Source organism: Mizuhopecten yessoensis, unplaced genomic scaffold (assembly GCF_002113885.1).
Source record: "Mizuhopecten yessoensis strain PY_sf001 unplaced genomic scaffold, ASM211388v2 scaffold6505, whole genome shotgun sequence".
In the NCBI taxonomy this organism is placed as follows: Eukaryota; Metazoa; Mollusca; class Bivalvia; order Pectinida; family Pectinidae; genus Mizuhopecten; species Mizuhopecten yessoensis.
The window spans coordinates 322,923-348,656 of record NW_018406583.1 but is presented as its reverse complement, the minus strand read 5'-3'; the positions used below and the strand labels follow the sequence as shown (position 1 = coordinate 348,656).

Here is a 25,734-nt window from a genome sequence, read left to right as displayed (position 1 = left end):
CTTACATCACTGTATATTATTATGAGGTAGGGGGAGAGATACTAAGAGAAACTATAATGACCTATTTATGACGTCAACCATGGGTAAGTACAGCTGAAATATATTTAGAAAACTTAAGTGAAATGTGCCCTGTTCAGTAGAAATCCACCAGGGAAGGGTGAATGGGATTGGCATGTTTTTAGCTTACATACGGACGTAGATACAGTCGTAGCGTGACACCACTAGAGGCGGTAGGTACACATCCTTCACTCCACTTTGGATATATGATAGCATTGCTGCTGATGTCTGTGCAAACAATAATATCGTTAACGGATGTTATTATTTATGAAAAAGATGTTTTTTGACTTTTTTTTAAATTCAAAATTTCAATATTTGAGTTTCTCTTAATTAAAGGTATTCAATTATATATCTCTATGTGGTTTCTAACTTCAAAAAATTGAAGTTAATATTTTTGTCTGATTTAAAAAAAACAAAAAAACTTTGCTTTTTGGTTTAATTGCATTCATTTGATAAAGTTATTTATATTTTTATGCTTACTAATGCATTTCATAAAGTTAAATATATCTAATGAAGTGGACGTTATATTTGATGAAGTTTAATTATGTTTATTGAAGATATTCATGTTTAAAATGAAGTTGTACATATATTTTATGTAATTGTTATTTGATATGTTTAGGCAATACATATATATATTCAGAACATGACAATAATTTTATTAAAATTAACAATAACAAAACCATAGGTCACTTGTATCGACTGCACAGTCTCAGACAGTACCTAACTTGTAAAAAGGGTACTTTTGATAGAAGGATTTAAATGTCGGTAAAGGACGCTCTGGGCATTGTGGTAATATCAGGTGTACAATCAATAGAATTCCGCTCAGCGTATAAAATAAAGTTAAAGTTTGCTATTTTTATTGTCATTTCACAGAAGTATAACAGTTCTATTCCCAATCAAATTTAAACTACGTGGGTATAACAACGACGTAGTGTATGATCTGGCCCAAAACACACGAGAGAAAACATATATCAGATCGGGTTTTAGTTACTGTAAGTTAGTTTTTCACATAAAAAATATTTTTGAATTCAGCACAAATTCAAAATAAATATAAACGAATAGATCAAAACTGCATTCCTTCAGATTTCATAAAAGATTTAAGAAACGATATTTTTCTTTGAGCTAACACCTAAGTCTAGTAAAAAGCAAAGTTCTATGTTATCGTTTATTTATCTATATATTATTTCAATGCAGTTTAGGATATTTATTTTTATAAAAGTTAGCACCATATATATTATATTTCTATGCTAAATATCAATGTGTTATATTAAAGAAAAAAGGAATGGTTTTGGTAAAAAATAACAATTTTAATATAAGTACGTTACGTTATAATTTCACCTGGTTGTGGACTCTACCGGCTGAACTATCATCAATCCCCGAAGTTGTCTGTAACATTGTAGCTGGAATTTATATTGGCATGATGCACATGAAAAACTAGTTAAAGTGTAATGATATTGTAGAAGCGAAAAAAGCTAAATTTGTAACATTATTGTACGGTAAATTAGCTTTAATTCTTCCGTTATAAAATACTTTATATACACTTTTTTGTTTTCCCTGTGTTGCGGAATAGTTTATCCCAGGATTTTCCGTTCTTTGGACTTAAAGTGGATCATGAATGTACGAAATGACTATAGGGTACAATAAGATGTTTACTATGTTTGTTTTCTTCATCTACAAACAAAAGTTTTGAATAGGTGCTTTCTTTCTTCGTATATCTAGTGATCATTGAAGAATGGCTGACATGACGGGCAAGAATCATGAAAAACACAAGTAAGTATGACAATATATGTATATATATATAAACATGCCTTACCACCACTGCCATATGTATTTCTGAAGAAATTATAGCGTAACGTATTTATATATATATAATTATGAATATGAAGTGGCTTACGGGTCAATTCCGTCTTTGCGTATTGCAGAGTTATCTGCTCTTGTGAGCAGGTATTGATTGTTACGTCATTTGTTTGTGAGAGTAACGTCATCAGTTTTTGAGAAAACGGCGTAATTTTCTCACTCAAACCAATGCCGTAACAATCAATACCTGCTCACAAGAGAAGATAACTATGCAATACGCAAGTACGGAATAAAACGTTACAAAATGCATATGGTGTCAGTGCAAAACAACACCATTGATAAAATTAAGTTAAATTCTTTAGTTTAAATATATTTTATTTTATTGCCATACATTGCAACGGTATTGGCCAAAAGGTTACATACTTATTGAGGTGCGCTTCACTAAAATATGATCATTACAGTTGTAAAGATAAATAAGGAAACTGCTATAAAGATATACGTCTCTAAATTGGTCATTGAAGAAAAAGAAAGTCAGAGTGAAGTGAACCTAGGAGAAACGATTTGATTCCATCACAAACTGTTGTTCGTTCGAATGTACTTGATTCTCCACAATGTCATCTTAGAGTTGCCGACGACATGCCCTTAATAAATCATGAATATGTCTTGTCAGAAGGGTGTTTGGTTCACGGGATACACTGTTATAGTATATCGGTATTTAGAAACAGGACATTCCTTAGGAAAACTGTCATAGAAATCATTGGTGATGGATGTTTTTTTGTATCAAGCATATTCTAAAGTCTTATAGTGAAGGGGAACAGAACTAGATGTTAAGTCTATTCAATGGAATGGTAAAGATGCTTGCAGTTCTTGGATTTAAAACAAAATTCTGCATGAGGAGGGATAAGGTCATTTATATAGGGACTAGTCTGATGAATATCTTGTAGAAGAAATTCGGGGTTTTTACGGGTTTATCTATGCGTTTCTGCATATTTCTGCTAGCATAGCATTACGATTTTTTCACAAACAAAAAACAAAACATACTTCTTCATTGGCACAAATGCAATTTAATAGGTGCATGTCTGCTCTGCTAGTGATGCTTGTAAAATATTTCATCAATGACTTTTCCTTTCAATGTTCGTACTGCTTCTAAATGTACTGTTGTAGCAACTCAGCATCATTTTTTGAACAACGACCCTAGACCTCTCATTCTTATACCAGAATTGTGTTCCTACTTAGTCTATATTTCGGTTCTGGAGTTGCTCCTAATTGTCGAATATTTTAGAAAAAAAGTATTTTCTATATGCGATATATCCCTATGTTTATGATAAGTAAAAAGTCAATTTCAGTGTCATCAACTGTTATAATAATACAGAGTTTAGTAGTACTGGAAGATAGTAATGGAACTCTTGTTTTGTTCGTATTACGTTCGACGAGCCCTGTAGTCGCACATTAGTTAAGGTCATTATTTATTACTCTTCGTAGATTTTATTTTTTAAACAGTTTTGGGGTTGATACTTGTTATACACCCGGGCATTGATTGTTAATTGGTACACGGTCGGTTCACGGGTGCTCCCGCATGACCGATTGCATACTGCATTAATCATTTTATAATCATTATTGAACTCTGATCTCTGTAGATACCATCTTAATGATAATCCCTCTTGTATATGTGGTTGTAATAATGAAGATGTGAGTTACTTCTTTCTGCATTGCCCTAGATACATGACTCAAAGACAAAATATGATAATATCTCTGTCTCATTTACAGCTTGACATCAATTTAAATTCACACTTAAATTTGGACCTAAACCTTTATGAACATTTAATGTTTAATGTTAATACACTGACTAAAGGAAGTAGTTTCCTCGGTGAAGATTTTCAATTCTGCTATTGGTGTTCGTGTTCAGAGATATATAGAATCAACCAACAGATTTTGAACGTTATGTTTGCATGCATGCATGTATACATGCATGTATATGTGTATGTATGTATGTAGGCATGTGTGTACATGCGTGTTCATGCATGCATGTTCAGCATGCATGTATGCATGCGTGTATGCATGTTTGTGCATGTATGTATTATATACATGCGTGTACGTATGGTGTCTCCTATCTTCATTGATACTGATCTAATTCTATTCATAGTTCATTATATTGCTATTGTTTGAGATTTACCATCAGGGAGAGGGCTTGTATAGGCTTTGCCTGTTGCCCAATTCCCATTAAATCTGATGGATTAAATACAATATTTTGAAATGAAAATGATTTAATCGTCATCAATCAAAGTATTGTTGTCCAAATTACTAATGTATACCTGACGTTTTCAAATATTGCATATACCGATTACATTCATGTTTACTTGTCCTTTTCATTTTATTTGCTATGCATGCTATATAATGTGTGGTATACTAAAGTGATTTAAGTTCGCCCTCATGTCAGGAAACGGAAGTTAAATTGCGGCAAATATTTCCTGGTACAATGCATATAGTATGTAAGTTGCCAGCGTCAACGATACACTGCTATCATTATGTAAATATTAATAGTTCATTATATTGCTATTGTTCGAGATGTACCTCCTGGGAGAGGGCTTGTATAGGCTTTGCATGTTACCCAATTCCCATTAAATTTGATTGATTTAATAAAATATTTTGAAATGAAAATACACTGCTTAAGAGATGCATGATACCGGTTAGCTGATCTTCAGCGATGATGTTGACTTGACTGAAAGCTCATAGACACATACCTGGTGTGTTTTGCCTGAATATATTCCAAATTGTATTTTCTTTTGAAACACAACGTTTTGATCAAATTCATTAACTAAAGGTTCGAATAGTTATTTTTATTCATGACGTTGTATGTTATAACTAGACCCCTCTGTGGCACAATGATAAATACTACTTACCACATAATATTCTTACAGATGTAAAGAACTGGATAACCGATCTCAGCATGTTCAGACATACAAGGTTCGTATATACCACAATTCATACTCGAACACGAAAGCAGACAGCTATAACGTTATTATATATGTACATGACTGTGATAGTTCACTTGACTTCTAGCTGAGCATGTGTTAATTACTACAAGGAATGTTTTATAAAAGCTATTTAGGTTATTATTAAATAAATTCTTTCTGTTATAAATTGCGTACTCAGTGTTATGTTTTTTACACAATGATTAGTTCTTGATATATATTTAGTTTTCACTGGTATATATTAATAATTTTCTGTTTCATATTAAGCATTTACTCCTATTTATTAACTAGTTCCTGTTATATATTAAGTATTTCCTGTTATATTCAATGTTATATATTCATTACTTCCTTTATTATTTACTTGCATTTAGAAGTTTCCCAACGAGTGATGGTTGCTCATCATGTTTATATAACGTGAGATAGTTAAGTTTCAAATTGTATAAAGACACGAGGTTTACCTGAAAAATAGCAAACGAGAGTTTGATAAACATGATAATCAACTATTACGATTTTAGGGACTGTTTTCACTACAACTTTCAGATGTTATATCTAAAAATCGAATTGTTTCTCTTGGGATACATAATCCTGTTTCTATACTATGACGTCGTAGGGGAGGATGACGTCGCATAGTATCGGCAGTTGACGTCAATATTAGAAGATTGACCAATGAAATCACTTCCGGGGTGTTACCTACTAGTGCGTAACCAAACATTTTTACCATTACCTAGCAGGTTAATCCAAAGAGTTATGGGAGAAAATTAAATCATCACCGTTATTTATCAATATCGTGCTGCTATAGGTAAATGTTCTTTGATGTAATACCAAATAAGACTGCTTCAACATACAAATTCTATATAATCTATGGATAAAATATAACGATAAGTCTTACTTACCATTAATATTTCAATGAGTGTCTTTTTCTACAATATTTAGCCGAACTTACGACAGATGGAGGGCTTTGAGGTGAATGTGAAGAAGGCGACTGGCCTCCACAATGGATGGTACGACAAACGTAAGTGTAGGGAGTGCTGTTTTAAGGAACTTTCTGACAGTGATTTTCAAAGGGAGGTAAAAGCAAAATGACACTTTTGATTTTACTATCTTAATATCCCTTTATTGATGGATGCATTCTTTTTCCCCCACATGTAGTATTAGCATTCGGCCGATGATTCGATATTTCTCGACTTACTCGAAATATCACGACATCTGTGATATTTTTCGAATTCTGAGGGACAACAACACTTGATTTCGACAGATGCATATTGATGGGAAATATTTGCTTGTTTTATGACCGCCATTAGGATCTCACTGGAAATATCATATTTTCTTGTGGGAAATGAATACCAAAGTAATATTATTATGCTAGTTCTAATTTATACAAGTCAGCCCAGAAATCAATGTATACCATAAAGTTAGTTGTACTCGAAACTCATTGATCGTTTAGCAACGTTTCCATGCTTTACCACCACTACAGGTTGGAGAATAAGAAAAGAATACACCTGCTGTTACCCACTGCATACATGTATATCGTAAGAGGCGACTCACGGGAGAACCCCTGCAGAATTGGGGATTTGTTTCTGTGCCCTCTAATTGGGGACACAAAAGTAACCAGAATAAATCTGCTGCACCCATTGCAGCATTTTGGATCTTTATCTTTCTTTTTTCTTCTATCTACCCTTTATTTCCTAGCGCCTTGCTTGGCTGGCTTCTGGCTTTAATGTTGAATGTTCGCCGATGTGAGGAAGGGAATGGGTTCTGTCCCCAGGCCGAGACATACCAAAGTCCTTAAAATGGTAGTTGTTATTCCCTGCTTAACGTTCAGCATTTAGAGTAATGACAACAACTGGTTCACCCGTTGTCATTATAATGTTGCCGGGCGGAATGCTGTGCTGGGTTCCTTCGGCATGGTATTTCAGTGAGATAGCACTATAAATTCGGCATCAGGTCCGCACTATCATAAGGAGGCAAGTACACCGACAAAGCCTGTCTCCTGCACACATACACACATGCACGCATACACAACACACATGGAGGCATGTCCTTAAATGACCCTAGCTGTTAATAGGACGGTAAACGTAATAAAACCAAATCAAACCAAACCATGCTCTACATACTTAGTTACACGAGATATTCATTGGTCGTGTAGCTACGTATGAAGCTACGTATCGAAATGTATCTACATACTAAGTAAAACCGGATACTGCTTGAGCCTGTAACTTCACATCAACCTAGATCTACATAACTTGTAACACTAGAAACTCGTTGATGATATAACTACGTAATAACATACATATACATACTTAGTAAAACTAAATGTTCATTGGTCGCGTAGTTACGTTTCTGCTTGTATCTACATGCTAAGGAAAACCAGATACTCCTTAACTTCACATCAACCTAAATCTACATAAGTTGTAACACTAGAAACTCGTTGATGGTATAGCTACATTATACGTACGTAATAAGATAGATATACATACTTAGAAAAACGAAATGCTCATTGGTCGTGTAGCTACGTTTCTGCTTGTATCTACATACTAATTATAAGTATACTAAGTAACTAAACACGGCACAGAAACAGTTGGCAAGGTTTCAAAGCGTCTTGTAACAATAAAGAAGATAATCGACAAAATATATACCCTCAGTTAGAAAGTGATTGACTGATGGACAATTCTTGGTGAAGTGGATTATACTTCCTGTGTTGATGTACAGTTCCGGTACGCGCTAAGCCGGAATTAGATAATGAACTGTCCTTACACGCAACGAGCTGTCACACTATTTCTGATGATGGAAATAGTATCATAAATCAGTTTGTACAACCTCTAAACAAAACAACTTGCGTAAATACTCTTGTCTTCGTTTGCTTAAAAAAAATCGTTATTTTCATAAAATCAAAAAAATCAATAACTTGTAGTTTGTTTTTTTACTTAATTTAATTAATAGTTATAAGAAAGGAATTTTCCATTAATAAAAAAAACTTGTATTGATGTTGCCTAAACATGAAAAGGAGACAATCTAATTGATACAAATGATGGAGATATAATTTGATAATTTTCAGGTACTTACTAATGCTAGGCAGGAATAAGAATGTCAACTTTTACTTTTTACTTATTTACCCATAAAATTGTATTCAGAGAGCATGTTGTCCAAAACTCTTGTTAATACGTATGATCAATCTTTTAGGGAATGAAATATCAAAATATCAACGAGACTTCTGATGAGTCAAAAGACCGCATTCCCTTTCCTAAGAATTTAACTTCAAATTGAATTTTTTGAAACGCTAATAACACAGACAAGAAGACTTAGACAAAACTATAATATTTTTCTAAATTTAAAATGATATATATTAGTCTACAATATATAAGTAATCCTGACCTAACATGTCTATGTTTGTATGTGAAATATGTTATTGTGTGTGCAGTTGATGTTCCTGATTCATATGTCGAGGTGCACTGCCAACAGACCGTGGAGAAACTACACACAACAGAAGTCCACTGGAACGACAGGAATCCTGTATTTAATGAGACTAAGACATTCACACTAACTCAAGACACTCAAGACAATCCAGATATAAGTAAGACTTTATTGGTTATAAGTTTATTTATCATAGGTAAGACCTGGTGAAGTATAAATAATTTCATTATCTACCACTAGTAAAACTTTCTAATGTATTATGTGATTAGTTTGTCTACCACAGGTAAAATAGTCTAATGTATAATTGTATTAGTTTGTCTACCACGGGTAAACTAGTCTAATGTATAATTTTATTAGTTAGTCTACCACATGTTCTCCTTTTTGTGTATAATGTTATTAGTTTGTCTAGCACAGGTAAAAATGTCTAATATATAATTGTAATAGTTTGTCTAACATTGATACAACTTTCTAATATAAAATGTTATTAGTTTGTCTACCACAAGTACAATTGTCTAATGTATAATGTTATTAGTTTGTCTACCACGGGTAAAATTGTCTCATGTATAATGTTGTTAGTTTGTCTACCACAAGTAAAATTGTGTAATGTATAATTTTGTTAGTTTGTCTACCACAGGTAAAATTGTCTCATGTATAATGTTGTTAGTTTGTCTACCATAGGTAAAAATAGTCTAATGTATAATTGTATTAGTTTGTCTACCACGGCTAAAATAGTCTAATGTATAATTGTATTAGTTTGTCTACCACGGGTAAAATAGTCTAATGTATAATTGTATTAGGTTGTCTACCACAGGTAAAATTGTCTAATGTATAATTGTATTAGTTTGTCTACCACAGGTAAAATTGTCTAATGAATAATTGTATTAGGTTGTCTACCACGGGTAAAATAGTCGAATGTATAATTGTATTAGTTTGTCTACCACAGGTAAAATAGTCTATTGTATAATTGTATTAGTTTGTCTACCACGGGTAAAATAGTCGAATGTATAATTGTATTAGTTTGTCTACCACGGGTAAAATTGTCTCATGTATAATGTTGTTAGTTTGTCTACCACAAGTAAAATTGTGTAATGTATAATTGTATTAGTTTGTCTACCACAGGTAAAATAGTCTATTGTATAATTGTATTAGTTTGTCTACCACGGGTAAAATAGTCGAATGTATAATTGTATTAGTTTGTCTAACACAGGTAAAATTGTCTAATGAATAATTGTATTAGGTTGTCTACCACAGGTAAAATTGTCTAATGAATAATTGTATTAGGTTGTCTACCACAGGTAATATTGTCTAATGTATAATTGTATTACAGACCCGTACACGTTCGCTGTTCCACCTTGGACGCAAATGGTACGCAAGTGCTACGTAAACGGTACGGAAGTGTTACGCAAACGGTACGGAAGTGCTACGGATGACGCTTACAAACGGTGAATAATCGTTTGTGGTGACAAGAACGGGTTTACATAAAAAGCGGAAGCATATAAAATAGCTAAAACGAAACGAATATACCCACAATGCATAGGAAGAAACGTCATTAAACTGTAGGCTACGAGGAGGCACATAAGAATGTTTTAAATTTTGCCATTTCGTTTGCATAATGGATGAGTGTGAAACAAACAGAAATGTCTCGTGATTTATAAAGATAAAAGTCGATCAAATATTGGTACATGTTATATATCAATCACAGAGACCTGACGTACGCTAACAGATCAACGCGACACACAGATGATAATAAGTTATGGTCAGAAGTATTTCCACGTGCTTACCAAATAAAAGACTAATTAATATTGAAAGTAAGTAAACTTTCTAATAAGAATATAGGTTTTCTTTATCGACCTTAAAAATGTAGGTATCTATACTGCCTTTTCTACAGGTAAATCCTGTCTGAATCCTGGATGGAGAAACAATGACTGTCTGGCACACCCTGAGGGGTGTGTACTGCAGAGGGTATAGGGGTATGATGTCAGATAACATAGGGACTGAGACCACAGTCAAACTTCAATATATCTACAATATGTATTTCTCCGTTTGTACATGTACGTTTGTACCTAAACAGGCGTGGATCAATGAGGGTGTGGGCTAATAAGGGCGATAGCTTTCTGATCAGGGTCCAGGGGGCAATTAGTCATGGTAGAGTAGAGCAAAGTAAAAGGGTGTGGGTAGGGGGAGGGGTTTATTTAATAGATACATTTATCACTCATTTATAACATTTTTCCCTGGGGGGGATATACATGTATATTTATGTGAGAATGCTCACAATCTCTTGTCTCTAGTTCCACACTGGTACCGCACACAACATCAAGTGAAAATGTTTGCTTTAAAGTATACGTCTCTGACCGTTGTCAGACTTTTTATAGACAACGCCACAATAGATGAGTGGCAAAACTACATAACATTTTGTTTGTCTGTGCTCAATACATATAAGTGCAAGGGCTACAATATTTCAGACTTTTTATAGACAACGCCACAATAGATGAGTGGCATCAAGTTCAAGTTCTTTATTACTTTGAGTCGTTCGACTCACCAGTTACAAAGTAACAACATTTCTGATATTAACTGTGCAAAATACAAAATAACATTACACAACATTACACACACTCACAACACATTTACAAGTGCATCTATATCTATTTATAATAATTAGGTTCTTCTCGAATTTGCAAATTTTATATATTTCCCTAAGTTCGTTATTTCTTTTGTATTTTTCACACTCAATAATCCTTTCAAGTTAAACATGCTTGTTCTTTTTAATACAATAGTTTTCAAAACAATTGCTCGCAAATCAGAACGACATGATCTTCAACATCATCTAAATTACACATTCGACGATTCAATGTTTTGATATCGCCCTTTTTCTAATTTGAAGTTATGAGGAGATTTTTTTTTATTTCTTTCAGATATTCTTTTTGTATCGGTTTTCGCAGGTAGTTTTGTAGACCAAATGATCGTAAATATATCTATAAAAAAAAATCTTTTGAGGATATTCTATTTTTTTCTGCACATTCTTCTCTAAAAAATTCAATAAACCTTTCTTTATTTAATTAATAAATCTTGTCGTTGATTTAATTTTCCCAAATATACCCTAGGCCAGGTTAATCCCAGCCTCTGATATATACTGTCCACTGTGTAACTTGCCAAAGGCGCTAAGTAGTACTAATTGGTCAGCTGTAAAAGGTCAATTATCTTTTTCATTGAACCATGTAAGTTCATAGGTACACTAGCCTGGAACCGCTTGACTGATTTTTGACACCTTTATAATTACCACACCTCGTTAACAAACTAACTGTAGACAGAGACGTATTGTAATATATACGTCTCTGCTATAGACAACAAGGAAGCACACTCTATTTTCTCAGGAACTCGGTCACATGATGACAATAAAGTTATCTTCATAATGATTTTTTAATGATAACTGAAAAATATCATCATTTTCAATAATCTGATAAGAAAAGTTTGTTACGTATTAGGGTTAGTATTCAACCTTGCTCACAGATAACAGAACTCATGATAGATTATTTTTAAAAAAAAATAGATTAGTTTTAAAACAAATCATCTACGTGAGATGTTAAATATTCTAATAAGGGACCTTTTTTATCAAATTAGGAATTCCAAGTAAAATATTAGTTTACCTTGGTTAAGTCACTGTTGTGAAATGAAATTGTGCCCGGGGTCCAGATCGAGGGACAGCCAAAGTATCTTACCTGTAGGTTTTACTTTGAACTGATTTACCTGTATACAGCTGTACGTGATGGATAGACAATGAACTGGATTAATTGTCATGGACTAATTGCCTTGAAATCACAGAATGTGACCTTGATCAGGTACAGCACATCAGAATCCAATGTGATCACAGGTAAATGGTCAATGCATTATCACTGCCAATATTCTCAGGTATATAGATATCATATTGAAAGAAAAGTATCTGTCAGCGGGTGGCCATGTTGCCCTAACAACCTTTATAACGGTCACTAAAGTTGTTTATACCTTAAACAAGGGACAGGTCATTACCACATGACCAGTTGTATGCCTGTTATTTAAATTACCCCTAAGGCCTAGCTGCTGGTGTGGGGAACACACAGTAGGCCCATGGGAGGAGGGCTGTTACGTTCATGTATGTGTAAACCGTCATTTTTGTGGGGGGGGTTCTTCAGACTATTATGATAGTTGGAATAATTTTCAGGTAATGCGGTTGATAATGATTTTTTTTTTTTACAATTGGTTTCGACAAATATATATTCCGTAAAATTTTCGACCGAACGTTTCCCAAACGCTTTTTAAATGAAAGATGTAGACGCAAATGCTACGGAAACGATACGGAAGTGCTACGGAAACGCTACGCAAGTGCTACGGAAATGCTACGGTAATGGTACGGGAGTACTACGGAAATGCTACGCAAGTGATACGCAAATGCTACGCAAACGGTACGGAAATGCTACGCAAACGGTACGCTGAAAGTGGAACAGCGAACGTGTACGGGTCTGTAGTTTGTCTACCACAGGTAAAATTGTCTAATGTATAATGTTGTTAGTTTGTCTATCACAGGTAAAAATGTCTAATGTATAATTGTATTAGTTTGTCTACCACAGGTAAAATAGTCTACTGTATAATTGTATTAGTTTATCTCCCACAGGTAAAGTAGTCTAATGTATAATTGTATTAGTTTGTCTACCACGGGTAAAATTGTCTAATGTATAATTGTATTAGTTTGTCTACCACGGGTAAACTAGTCTAATGTATAATTGTATTAGTTTGTCTACCACAGGTAAAATTGTCTAATGTATACTTTTATTAGTTTGTCTACCACAAATTATGTAAGACCTTATAAAGTATTGTGTTTTAAGTTGATTTATCATAGTTTAGACCTTGTAAAGTATAAATACTTTTAGTTTGAGTACCTCTAATAAAACTTTCTAATGTATAATGTTATAAGTTCGTCTATCATATGTACGGCCTTATAAAGCATTATGGTTTCAGTTTGTCTCTCAGGGGTTAGATCTTGTAAAGTTGAATACTGTTAGTTCGTCTACCTTCGGTAAAAACTTGGAAGTTTGTCAATCAGGGGTAAGACATGGCAATTTATAAACTTGTTAGTTTGTCTATCATAAGGAAGATATTTTATTGCTATAAGTGTGTGTTAGTCATATGTTGGACTTCTGCTATTCCGTCTTTGCGTATTGCAGAGTTATCTTCTCTTGGGAGCAGGTATTGATTGTTACGTCACTTATTTATGAGAGTAACGTCATCTTTTTTTGAGAAAACGACGTAATTTTCTCTCACAAACCAATGACGTAACAATCAATACCTGCTCCAAAGAGAAGATAACTGCAATACGCAAAGACGGAATTGTCCGCACACGAGTTCCAACAAGAAAAGTAAATACCATCGGGTAAAGAAGAGCCTACGAAGTAAGAAATATCCTCAAGTAATCAGGTAACCTTGATGTTGGATACAGTACTATGTCATATATCTGGAATGAAATAAGTTTACGGAAACTTGTTTGGTAGCACAGTACTAAGGCAATACTGAACAAACTATTGGGGCTTTTTTCCACAGAAATCATGGTCAAAGAGAAAAACACGCTTATTGATGGAGTTCATGGAGAGTATACTTGTGAACTCCGACAGCCGCCGAAAGAAATCCAACTAAATCAGGTATTGTCTGTTTAATGACATTGATCTCAAGAATAATACAGATTTTTTCCTTTTTCGAGCGAGCACCTGATGTCGCCTCCGAGGTAGTTTTGGATGATCATGTCCTTTCTTCATTGCTAGAGACTTTGGTCCGTATTCATTCCAAATAATCTCATCATTAAGCATGCATTCTGTGCTCAAGCCTAATTCTTGTTACTCGTTAATTCATTAAACGCTGTCAAAAGGTTACGTGTAAACATTGAAAACAGTAATCGGCTTTTAGTCTTCCCATTTTCTTCCATGTTTTTGACAGAGCATAGTTTTTATTTATTTAAAATAACTGGAAAATCCTGTTCCTCGTACATGTGTCCCTGTATCAAGGAGTTAAGTTTTTTAAACAATGTACCTTTATTCCTGTCTTTATAGATCTTGTTCATCTGGGACTGAAAATAAAATTCAATACCTCTTTCTAATCTTGAATTTTAATTTTGGGTTACTGTCATTCAAAGCATTTTATCATGGTTGATGTAATTTGAAATCTTACTCATCAATGATATTCATTTTTTTTCAGAGTGCAACTCTATCTGTTGACATATCTTGTAAACAGTAAGTATAAAAACACATAACCGATAGCACCATCCTGTACGCCACCTATATCACACTCCTGACTATACCTCGAAACATTTGTTAACAGAAGCAAAGCAGTTCACAATAAGCATATTATGGCATTATTCATACTTTTAAAACTAGTATACAAACTACGTCATATAAACGACACATAGACGGTTTTATTTACCTAGCATAAGCACAGCTAACAAATGTCTTAATTTAAATAGGTTCCCATCGAACCTTCGTTCAGGATCGGAACTGTGTCAGGGGGAAGAGGACTTCCGAAGAGCAAGATGTCCAGTTGTACGTAGAGCACTACAGAAACTATTCGGGCACGACAAAACTGATTTGGAACGAGTAAGTGTGTTAAGGGAGAATCAGTGTTTAAATGTATGGTTCGACAATGAAATAATGAATATAAAAATAGCGTCGATATAAGATACAAAATATTTTGTTTTTCTAATGAATAGCGTCAGCACACAAAGACAAATATACGAATTAAGATAGAAAAGATATCATTAAGACACAATGACAAAATAAACCGCAGCATCAACATGTTTTTACTACAGCATCGCCATACAAAACAAAATTTACCAAGGCGCAATACAAAAAGTCAAAATATGAAACAGTTACAAAACACAAGTGATAAAAACATATCAAACTGTTAGCACACAAAGACAATATATGCTATTCAAAACAACAATTAAGAAAGTTTGCCAATCACCCACGAAACATTAAATATATATCCAGCGATTAGGTCACATTGAATGAGATAACCTGATAAAGTGATCAATTGCTCAACAAGACACACCTACATATATAAAAATATCATATTACTTACAACAGGTTCTTGAGTAGCAAAATATATTAACTTAATTGTCAAAAGCAAAAACTTCGGTAAGGGTGATAGCTGTAATGTCCCATGAATGATTAGAAAACATGCTTTAAAATGTCTTAATCAATTTTTAACATATATTTAATATAATTGATGTCGTGTCTGATTACTAGCTGCCTGTAATAGCAGTGCTTGGGTCTGGAGGCGGGTTTCGCGCTATGATGGGTATGAGCGGAGTCTATAAGGGTCTGGTAGACACAGGAATACTGGACTGTGTGACGTATACTGTCGGACTCTCCGGGACCGCCTGGTGAGTACCTATAAGTTGCAGCTCTTAACTCTATTTTGATGATCATTTTGTTTATATTCTAAAATGATTAAAACAGTTTTGTGTTATGTTTATTGATAAGCCTTCTTTTTTTGTCACTACTGCGGTGTTCGCTTTGAGTGCGTGACATGACTTGGTTTTGGCCTAAATTTAAATGGCGGTGATGTCAATAAATCAAAAGACGCTTTTACCTCCGTAACAAATTTATTTTCTTAGTCTTGACAGTAACCAATTTGTTTGCAGTCTGGTTGGTGGGTTGATAATATGATAATATTCAACACATGGCGTTATACACAGGTACCTGTCCACGCTGTGTTCCAATCCCGACTGGCCGGATGTCCACCCCTCCGTAGTAGACGACCACCTGCGGAAGTGTGTGGGCAAGTCATTATGGGACACTATCATGAGCCTGCGGACGTTCCGAAATTGTTACGACAACACAAAGGACTGTGGCAAGCCGTGGACGTTCACTGACCTGTTTGGATACTGGGTCGGTCAGACACTCATACCTGATGTAAGACCATGTTAAAATGATTTAAATTACGTACATTTTTTGTGAGATCTAAGTGTTGGTGTCATTACTAGAAGATCATTAATATCATTATGCTTGTAGACCTCTTTCACCTGTTACAAAGTCGGCGAGCTTGCCTACCCTTGTTTCAAGCATTCGGGTATGCTTAGCAAGGGAAAACCCGAATTTTGGTTGTAAATAGTTGTGTCTTCGGGGGCAAAGACTTGGGAAAAGGAGGGGTGAATGTTGCGGAACTGGACTGGGTCGATCATCGGCGATCAGGTAGCTCAATTGGTAAAGCGTTCGTCTAGAGTTCGGAAAATCCCGGATTCGAATCCGGGTCTGGCCGTTACATTTTCTCTTTCTCCTGTTAAATAGTACTGACGTACTTAAAATGTCAAAAGACAAACAACGTCAAACTTATATATAAACTAAACCAACACCCGATTATCGTTACAGACAATGCACACTAAATGGAGTCACCAGCAGAATAAGGTCCGTGATGGACACTGTCCACTGCCGATACTCGCCTGTGTCCACGCCAAATTGGACAAGTCTGTGAAAGAGTTCCACGGTATGCATTATCATAGTCTAAATACTATCTATTGAAGTTTCAAAGAAAATTGGATCATTGGGTTAATGACTACACTAGTTCTCACCTGAAAGAGTTAATAGCCTTTTACGCCCGTTTTTGAAGGAATGTGTATGGTATAGCGTTGAATGACTGACTGGCAGGCCGTCAACAATATTTTGTCCAGATAAATATATTTCCCTAATATGCCATTTAGGTTCATTTGTTATTTTTTCGTTTTTAAGCCAATGGTTGTCTGGAGTTAGTCTCCCATGCCCTTCCATAAATGTAAACCCATCTTTTCATCTTTGGAAGGCGGAGTAAAATCGAGCCTTGTGCTCCATTTATTACAAAGTTTGGCTTTTTGGTTGGTGGAGGGTCGCGATCAGGTGTTCTATCGTATACAGATACCAAAGATTGTCCGTTGCACAAATTCCTGGGTTAATAAAAGCAGTGTAAATGCCTACTGTAATATGCCAAGCGTATATTGTCCGCCCCTGTTTTAATCTTGGAAAATCATCACAAAATGTAGCTTTGTTTATTTGTTTTGATCATTATGTAGTCACAACAGAAAAAGATCACGCGCTGAATATTAAACAAAATTGAATGAATGGCGTTGTATTTTATTATTATCATCTTTTTATTGTCATCTTCAGAATGGGTAGAGATATCTCCTTTTGAAGTCCACATGCCTAAATATGCTACGTCAGTGAAGCTTGAGGAGTTTGGTAGCGAGTTCTATAAAGGAAGGATGACAGTTGGGAAGAACGAGTTGCCACTCCACTTCCTGATGGGTGAGTGTCCATTTACAGTGTTGTCGTAATAACGTCTTACACAGTTTGAAACAGTTTTCAAACTTATGGTCTATGATTATATAAAGATTATGTTATTTCGAGCTTTAATGCTATACGGTTGTGGCATTCCGAGGACACCAGCGATTTTTTCATTGTTAGTGACAATTTTGTATCTACTGCGAAAACGTATTCCTGATATGTTAATTTTGAATACTGAATCAGAAAATATACTTTAAATTAATACTAAATATTTCTCTTTTTTCTGATTTTCTTTTTCTATGAAAGGAATATGTGGCAGTGCGTTTACAGCTCTCCACAAAAGCTTCTCCGAAATGGCAGCAAAGTCAAAAAAACTCTCCTCATCAAGTACGTATATTTACCACGTTAATATCATCAAGGTATTGTTCTTCAAGAAAGCCGAATAGCATTGTAAGAATCCCCGTAGTACTACTGTCAAAAACTGAAATTAAGTGTTGAAAGCTAAGGTTTTTTCTAGTATTATTTTAGCTTTGATAAAACATTTCTGAAAAGAAAACCATACCTTGCAGAATTTTTATGAGAAAAATAATAAAGATAAAATTGATAAAATTTATTCAACAACAGTGCTCCGAGTGTAAAAATTAATCAGTGGGACTAGGCCAGGATTTGAACTCTACACTTCAGATTGTTATATATTATCTCCCTAACCGATTGAGCTAGCTGGGTCAACAGAAGTGTCAAAGCAAAACTGTTATATCCGAACGGAACTTAAGTGGAGGGGTTACCGTTTATAGGAAAAACCACAGTGAGGTGGGCCAGGGAACCTCTTAATGAAATTTTCTAATTCTTTTTAATAACATTTTTAAAACGTATCCGTACTTACAGATCATGTATGCTGTCTGAATATACTGTGAATACATATAGCCTTGTGTGACATTTACTTGTTTAAAGATTGCAAAGAATCAATTAATCAAGCAATTTTAAATCAAATGACTAACCATGAACCTATATAACGTATTATATATTTAGGTATTGAGGGATTCCAAACAAAATCTTTCCTTTGTTCTTTTTTGCCCAAGTTTTATCGATGTTCAGTTCGAATTATCGCTTTGGTGACACTTCGATATTCTCTTGTTTCTTCATAGCTAAATGTGTTGTTTCTTTGATTATACAGGTAGGGGTTCTGAAGGAGACTGGAACACTACCGATACAATGGACGAAGACCTTAGCTCTTGGATTGATTTCACTAAGGGAATCCTTGACAAGTAAATCACAATTCCTTCTTTCAAAATATTTACTACCCTTTGCCGAAAAATATATATTATGTATGTATATCTCACAGACTGCCTTTATACGTTGATAAATATATATTAGGTATATACATCTCACAAACTGTCTTCATACGTTGATAAATATATATTATGTTTTATACATATCAAAACACTGACGATCACAAATAGGTAAGTTTATCTCACAAACTGATCCTAAAAATGATAGGTCTATCTCATCAACCATGTGAGATAAATAGCTAAGTATAGCTAACAAACTGACTTTGACAAACAGGTAAGTATATCTCATAAACTGACTTTGACAAACAGGTAAGTATACCTCATGAACTTGCTTTGGAAACAAAATGTGTCTATCTCATTAAGTGGCTTTGTTAAATAGGTAAGTATATTATCACAAACTATTTGCGATAATAGGTAAATATATCTCACAATCTGACGTTGACAAAGAGGTAAGCATATATAACAAGCTGACGTTGACAAATATATTAGTATAGCTCCCAAAATGACGTTGACAAATTAGGTATGTCTATTTTATAAACTGACTTTGACAAATAAGTATGTCTATCTCACAAAGTTACTTCTTTGTCCCATATAATACTTTAGTAATTCGTATCCTACGGACATACCTCCATTAGGATCCAGTGTTATATGGGATTTTACCGTCTATATTACTTCTTTGACCCATATATATATATACATACATATTATAAAACAGAAAAATGATCCTTACGGACGAAATATATATATCCAGTGTTATATGGGAAGTAATTCCAACTGTGTGGACAAGTTTAGGTTGTCAAATTTTCGGAGCGATCCGCTCCTTTATCAAGACACAGTGAAACAGAACAGTTACATGTACATATACATCATATTACAAGAAGAAAGAACTGATATACAATAATTGAAAACATAGCTATTATATAAAACCAATAGTCCCCTCGGCTAAAGACAGCCGAATGCAGCAATTAAGCTGAGAGCATCGCGGACAAGGAACGCTGATGTAGAGGACATATTCTTGCGCAAGATGCACTGTCGCATAAAGTGAGTCAACGAGAGATAAGCACCAGAAAGAAGGGACGAGATATCAAAAACGTGGAACATGTGCATGTGGGAATCTGGTCCGGTAAATGTGAAAAATCTCAAAATCTCAAAACGGAATGCCCTTATTAGTCGCCTCTCTATTCTGCAGTGGATTTAACAGTCACAGCAAGGGGGGCACACTTAGATATATATATCTATATATATCACATAGATACGGATATATAACAAAATGCAAAATGAAACTTATTTAAAGTTATCCTATTTCATACGTTTGTCAACAACATTAGGATGCATTCTTGTTATTTATCTAAGGTTTGGAATGAACTACCTGGACAGTCGGTGTGGCCGTGCAGCGAAAATTCCCAACTTCATGCGTCAGCTGACACTGGTGAAGTTGGATGAAGTTGATACCCCAACTGACAGTAAGCATTTAGAGATCTAGAAGAATATGCCAAGATAATTAAAAGATCAACGTGTCTCTCATGCATATCTATTCCTGTTTTGCTGTTTGAAAATAGAGCATATATATGAGTATGTGAAATGATACAAACAAATTAATATTAAGTTTGTTTTGATATTAAAGAAGCACAAAATATTTTTCCCAATATTTAAACAAGTGTTTGAGCGCTGTGAATCATACAGAATAAGAACAGGACTACACGTGTCTTTTTTTGTCCCAGGCGTATTCACCACGGTCGACGAGCCGATGTCTACGAAGGAGGATCACATGTGTCTTATAGACGCAGGACTGGTGTACAACTCGCCCTACCCTCTCATCCTCAGGCCTGAACGCCAGGTTGACCTCATTCTGTCCTTCGAGTTCAGTGATAGAGGCAAGGATGACAGCCAGCCGTTTGAGGTTTGTTACCTCAATGGTGGAAACTATTTCAAATAACATTTGTTCGATACAAAGTGTACATATATGACCGTTATGAGATGTTTGAATATGAGATATTGTAAAAGAAAAAGAAAACAAAGCAAATCCGCTATAGGACAATGGAAGCTATTTGGATGGTAGTATCCTACTGTATAATGACGTAAAAGACATTTAACTTGAACTCATGTTAACCTATAACTTGTACAGATGTTGATTTATAACTTGCACTGATGTTGATTTTTAATTTGTGCTGATGTTGACCTATAACTTTAACTGATGTTGATTTTTAACTCGTACAGCCGTTGACCTATTACTTGTACTGATGTTGACCTTTAACTTGTACTAATAATGACCTGTAACTTGCACTGATGTTGATCTTTAATTTGTACTGATGTTGATCTTTAACTTGTATTGATCTTGACCTATAACTTGTACTGATGTTGATCTTTAACTTGTATTGATCTTGACCTATAACTTGTACTGATGTTGATCTTTAACTTGTATTGATCTTGACCTATAACTTGTACTGATGTTGATCTTTAACTTGTATTGATCTTGACCTATAACTTGTACTGATGTTGATCTTTAACTTGTATTGATCTTGACCTATAACTTGTACTGATGTTGATCTTTAACTTGTATTGATCTTGACCTATAACTTGTACTGATGTTGATCTTTAACTTGTATTGATCTTGACCTATAACTTGTACTGATGTTGATCTTTAACTTGTATTGATCTTGACCTATAACTTGTACTGATGTTGATCTTTAACTTGTATTGATCTTGACCTATAACTTGTACTGATGTTGATCTTTAACCTGTACTGATTGTGACCTGTAACCAGAAGTGATATTGACCTTTAACTTGTAGTGATATTGACTTTACTTGAACTAATATTGACCTATAACTTGTTCTGCGGTTTGCCTATACTTTTTCCTGGTGCTATTCACAGCAACTATTACTGGCGAAACAATGGGCTGACGATCACAGGGTTCCCTTTCCTCCAATAAACATTGAACAGTACAAGGACAAACCGGTGCAGGAGTTGTATGCATTCCAAGACGAGGCTGACCCAAACTGTCCCATCATTCTCCACTTCGTTCTCGTCAATAATCACTTCCGTCATCAGTACAAACAAGGTAGGTATTACTTAAATCCACTTCATAAATAGTACATCATATATGCAAGAAAAACATTCTTTAGAAAACTCGTTTGATATCTTACATTAAACATATCTCCCTCTCTCGAAATTCCTAAAAACAAAAAGTGGCAAAACGGCCTGGACAAATATACATCATACCAATATTGTATACCAGGAATAGTCCAATTTTCGCACTTTGAGGGTGAAATCTATTTCGCCCTTCTATAACGCATTTTATGCATAAACTCGCTCTCATTTCGGAGGGCGAAAAAGACGAAAATTAAACTTCACCACCAAATTTTCGGTATACATTAGCAATGCCTGTTCTGCCCTAAAGTATGGGTTTATCAACTGCCAGACCATCCATTAAACGGTGCAGATGTTTGTTACATATCAGTGTTCATTAATTGGTTGATAAATGCCTTCCCTTTGATTGGTTAAAATCCTGAACAAAGGAAAAAATGACGGTTAATAGTTTAATGCCATTTTAGTTTAATCCATTCACCCCTGAAATTTTATAATGAACTACTCCAACCTTTGAATTGGAACATTTCAAATGTGTCTTCAGGGGTGAATGAGCTAAACCATATATTTTACAAAAGACATTTCATTGTGATGACTGGGAAACAAGTTCTAGCGTATTCATACATAGTCCTTCTCATCGTTCATAACAAGCATTACGGATAAATTATGTATACCTTTAGAGTGATGGTCTGAATAAGTACATACGAAACTGTTGAGAGAATGAAAGATAGAGCATAATATCAGGGATAAACGAAGTAACGTATGGAGTTTTACCCGTTTGGATAGTTAGTGACATTTATACGATACCATGTGACTTGAAGTCCTCCATTAAGGACTCTCATTCTCGATGTGCTACCATAATGGATGTTAAAATTTGAAAATGTTGACTTTACGATACCTCAATATGAACATTGTGTATTGAGATGTTAGCAAAGTTGTCAGGATTTTGCATATAAAATAGAAACCTGGAAAAGAAAAATGAAAACAAATCCTATGTGGCCTGGATAGCTGTTCTACAACAATATTGATCACTCGAAATGGGCATATATATGTGGTTAAGAGAAGTTTAACAAACCTGTCCCTTGCTTTTTGTTTAAATCTCATAAGATAATATTCATTTAAATTAAATAGCCCAATGAAGCTCGTTTTCGTTTAAAAATATGAAATTAACAAATCTGAGTTAAAGCCGATAAACATGATAAACAGTAAATTGTTAAATAAACAGTGAATTGTTAAATAAACAGTGAATTGTTAAAGAAACAGTGAATTGTTAAAGAAACAGTGAATTGTTAAATAAACAGTGAACTGTTAAAGAAACGATGAATTGTTAAATAAACAGTGAACTGTTAAAGAAACAATGAATTGTTAAAGAAACAGTGAATTGTTAAAGAAACAGTGAACTGTTAAAGAAACAATGAATTGTTAAATAAACAGTGAACTGTTAAAGAAACAATGAATTGTTAAAGAAACAGTGAATTGTTAAAGAAACAGTGAACTGTTAAAGAAACAGTGAATTGTTAAAGAAACAATGAATTGTTAAAGAAACAGTGAATTGTTAAAGAAACAGCGAACTGTTAAATAAACAGTGAACTGTTAAAGAAACAGTGAATTGTTAAAGAAACAGTGAATTGTTAAAGAAACAGTGAATTGTGTCCCATCACAATTATAAATTTATGTTATATGTATAAACTATACCTGGATATGACATTCTTTATAGGTACTACACAAACGGAAGAAGATCGCAAGTTTGCTGATTTCTCTATCTTTGATGACGGAACGTATGACAGTATCAACTTTGAATTTACCGAAAACCAATTTCTCCGTATTTCAAAATTGATGGAATTCAACGTTCATCACAGCTTGGACATGGTCAAAGAGTACATTAAAAAGGCGATTGGGCGACGAGAGGGCCCCACCACTTCGCCGTCTTAGGGAATGTTTCCTTCGAAATAGTGCGGTTATCTCTCTTTAAACATCAGTTAGACTCCACGAACTTGTGAAACTGTGATGTCAAAAAAGTTAGTAAGCAAAACGCCTGTCCATTTGACTTAATTACATTTTGTATGCCGAGTGTCCCGTCTCTGTACTAAAACACCACGAGTATATAGTTCCTTCGCATGTCTAGATCGCAAATTAACATTCCGTGTAAAATTGTTTTTTCTAATTTTGGGTCGTAATCGTGAAAATGTAAGCCCGCGTAAGTAACCTTTTATACGGTATGTAAATTTATATACATTATGTATAGATCTAGATGTCACATGTCCCTTAAACACATAGCCATCATTACAGTATGCTAAACCTTTGATGTTGAAATTTGAATATCATTAGGACGACAATCACATAGGGTTGTCTATTTTCAGCAGTATATTATAAGTACGTGGGTGGACTTTGTACAGATGATATATGTAGCTATAGTATAGTCATGTGCGGACTGTCTACGTGATCTCGGCCCGTTCCTCTTGAATGGTTTTGTTTGTGTTTTATTTATCTGATATATGTTAGCAATCAATCTCTTCAGTAAGGAACATGTTATTTTGACACTTTGGTATTGTACAGTGATTTACTGGTATTATTATTTATTCATTTATTTTCATTATATTAAATTCGTTATATAATCTTTCCTTATAAGGATAACTCGTGTGATTTCTGTTTATGATACACGTGAATAAAACCAAAGAAGGCTATATTTTGTTGTAACAGATTGCCATTTCCACACAATAATTTAGACCAATACCAGAACTGTTAAATAATGTAAAAAAAAACCATACACAAAGCCTACATTTTTATATTTCGTAGACAATAAATGGATGGTGATGTCAAAATAAATACTCTGCTACAGTAACGTAATCAATTTGCGGATATTGTTTTCATTTCTTTTTTACATAAGCATTGACAACATGTGTTTTGAGGCGTAATGTGATGAACAGAAACTCAAAGTTCTTTCATTTCATATTATATAAAAGAAACTCGTTCAAGCTGAATTTATGAAACTCTCATTGAATGGAACCCTTGTCATAGTTCCGATATGAGCTGTTGACTAAGAATCTTAAGATATGTTATTGTATAATCATCTCAGACATTGACGTTATTTGACATGATCACTTTGATGTTTGTTATATATGCCCATTTAATGAAACATAGTTTTACTGATAATGTCACCAAAAACATAGTGCTACCTCACAACACATTTCCAGATATTGTATAATAATTTTTACTACAGCGTTACGAGTCATTTTTAACAATCCATTATCTGTATTTCCAACTTGTTCTTACAGTAGGTACATTGACGAATACAATGCATCACACAAATATATTAACTTTACACATGAATCAACAGATCAATAGGTAAATAAGTTTTAAACACAGGTGTGTACACAAGCTCGACGTGTATTCTAGAGATACGTGAATTTGACAGCCTAAACAAAGGCTGTAAAAAGACTTACAAAATCTTATCTAAATGCGAACTGTTGGGCATATAACACTAATTGTAAAGGGTCTCTATAAGGTTCTTTCAACTATAAGACCTTTAACAAATCTTACATACATCTCGTAGAGGTATTATTACACATATACATACTTCTCGTAGATATACCTTTATACTTACGCATGATTTGAAATAAACAATTATCATAGGTATGCGCTGTAACTATATACACTCATCCCAAATGTAGCTGACGTGATATATGACATCATTTCAACGATTATTTAATAACTCCAACAAAATTTTGTATGTTATATTCATTTGTCAATGATGAGTTTATCGAATTATAGTATTTCAACTTATAACATGGTTGTTCAAACGTGTTTCACTTACCGTCTTTTTATATTTTGTATAGTGTTTGCCAAATGTT

The 25,734-nt window shown here is 34.2% G+C and overlaps 1 protein-coding gene across 2 annotated transcripts; it reads left to right on the top strand.

Annotated features, from left to right (window-relative positions):
* On the top strand, positions 1–25,008 carry LOC110452243 (cytosolic phospholipase A2-like). Of its 2 annotated transcripts, none has more exons than XM_021500626.1 (18): positions 1–83; positions 1,777–1,827; positions 4,773–4,818; positions 5,760–5,838; positions 8,245–8,397; positions 13,806–13,903; positions 14,454–14,488; positions 14,719–14,848; positions 15,500–15,636; positions 15,952–16,168; positions 16,625–16,739; positions 17,393–17,530; positions 17,816–17,896; positions 18,684–18,774; positions 20,152–20,261; positions 20,520–20,698; positions 21,671–21,857; positions 23,601–25,008. In XM_021500626.1, exons 2-18 carry the CDS (start codon positions 1,790–1,792, stop codon positions 23,813–23,815), a joined length of 2,049 nt encoding a protein of 682 aa, XP_021356301.1. In that variant the 5' UTR covers positions 1–83; positions 1,777–1,789; the 3' UTR covers positions 23,816–25,008. The 2 variants fall into 2 exon arrangements, with proteins under 2 accessions (XP_021356301.1, XP_021356302.1); XM_021500627.1 differs by lacking the exon at positions 1–83 and adding an exon at positions 144–230.
* Positions 25,009–25,734: the final 726 nt, after the last annotated feature.

Coding starts and splice junctions, on each gene's coding strand:
- LOC110452243 (XM_021500626.1), top strand. CDS start 1,790: ATGGCTGACATGACGGGCAAGAATCATGAAAAACACAA. Junction 1,828..4,772: donor AAGAATCATGAAAAACACAA/GTAAGTATGACA, acceptor ATATTCTTACAG/ATGTAAAGAACTGGATAACC. Junction 17,897..18,683: donor AAAAAAACTCTCCTCATCAA/GTACGTATATTT, acceptor TTGATTATACAG/GTAGGGGTTCTGAAGGAGAC.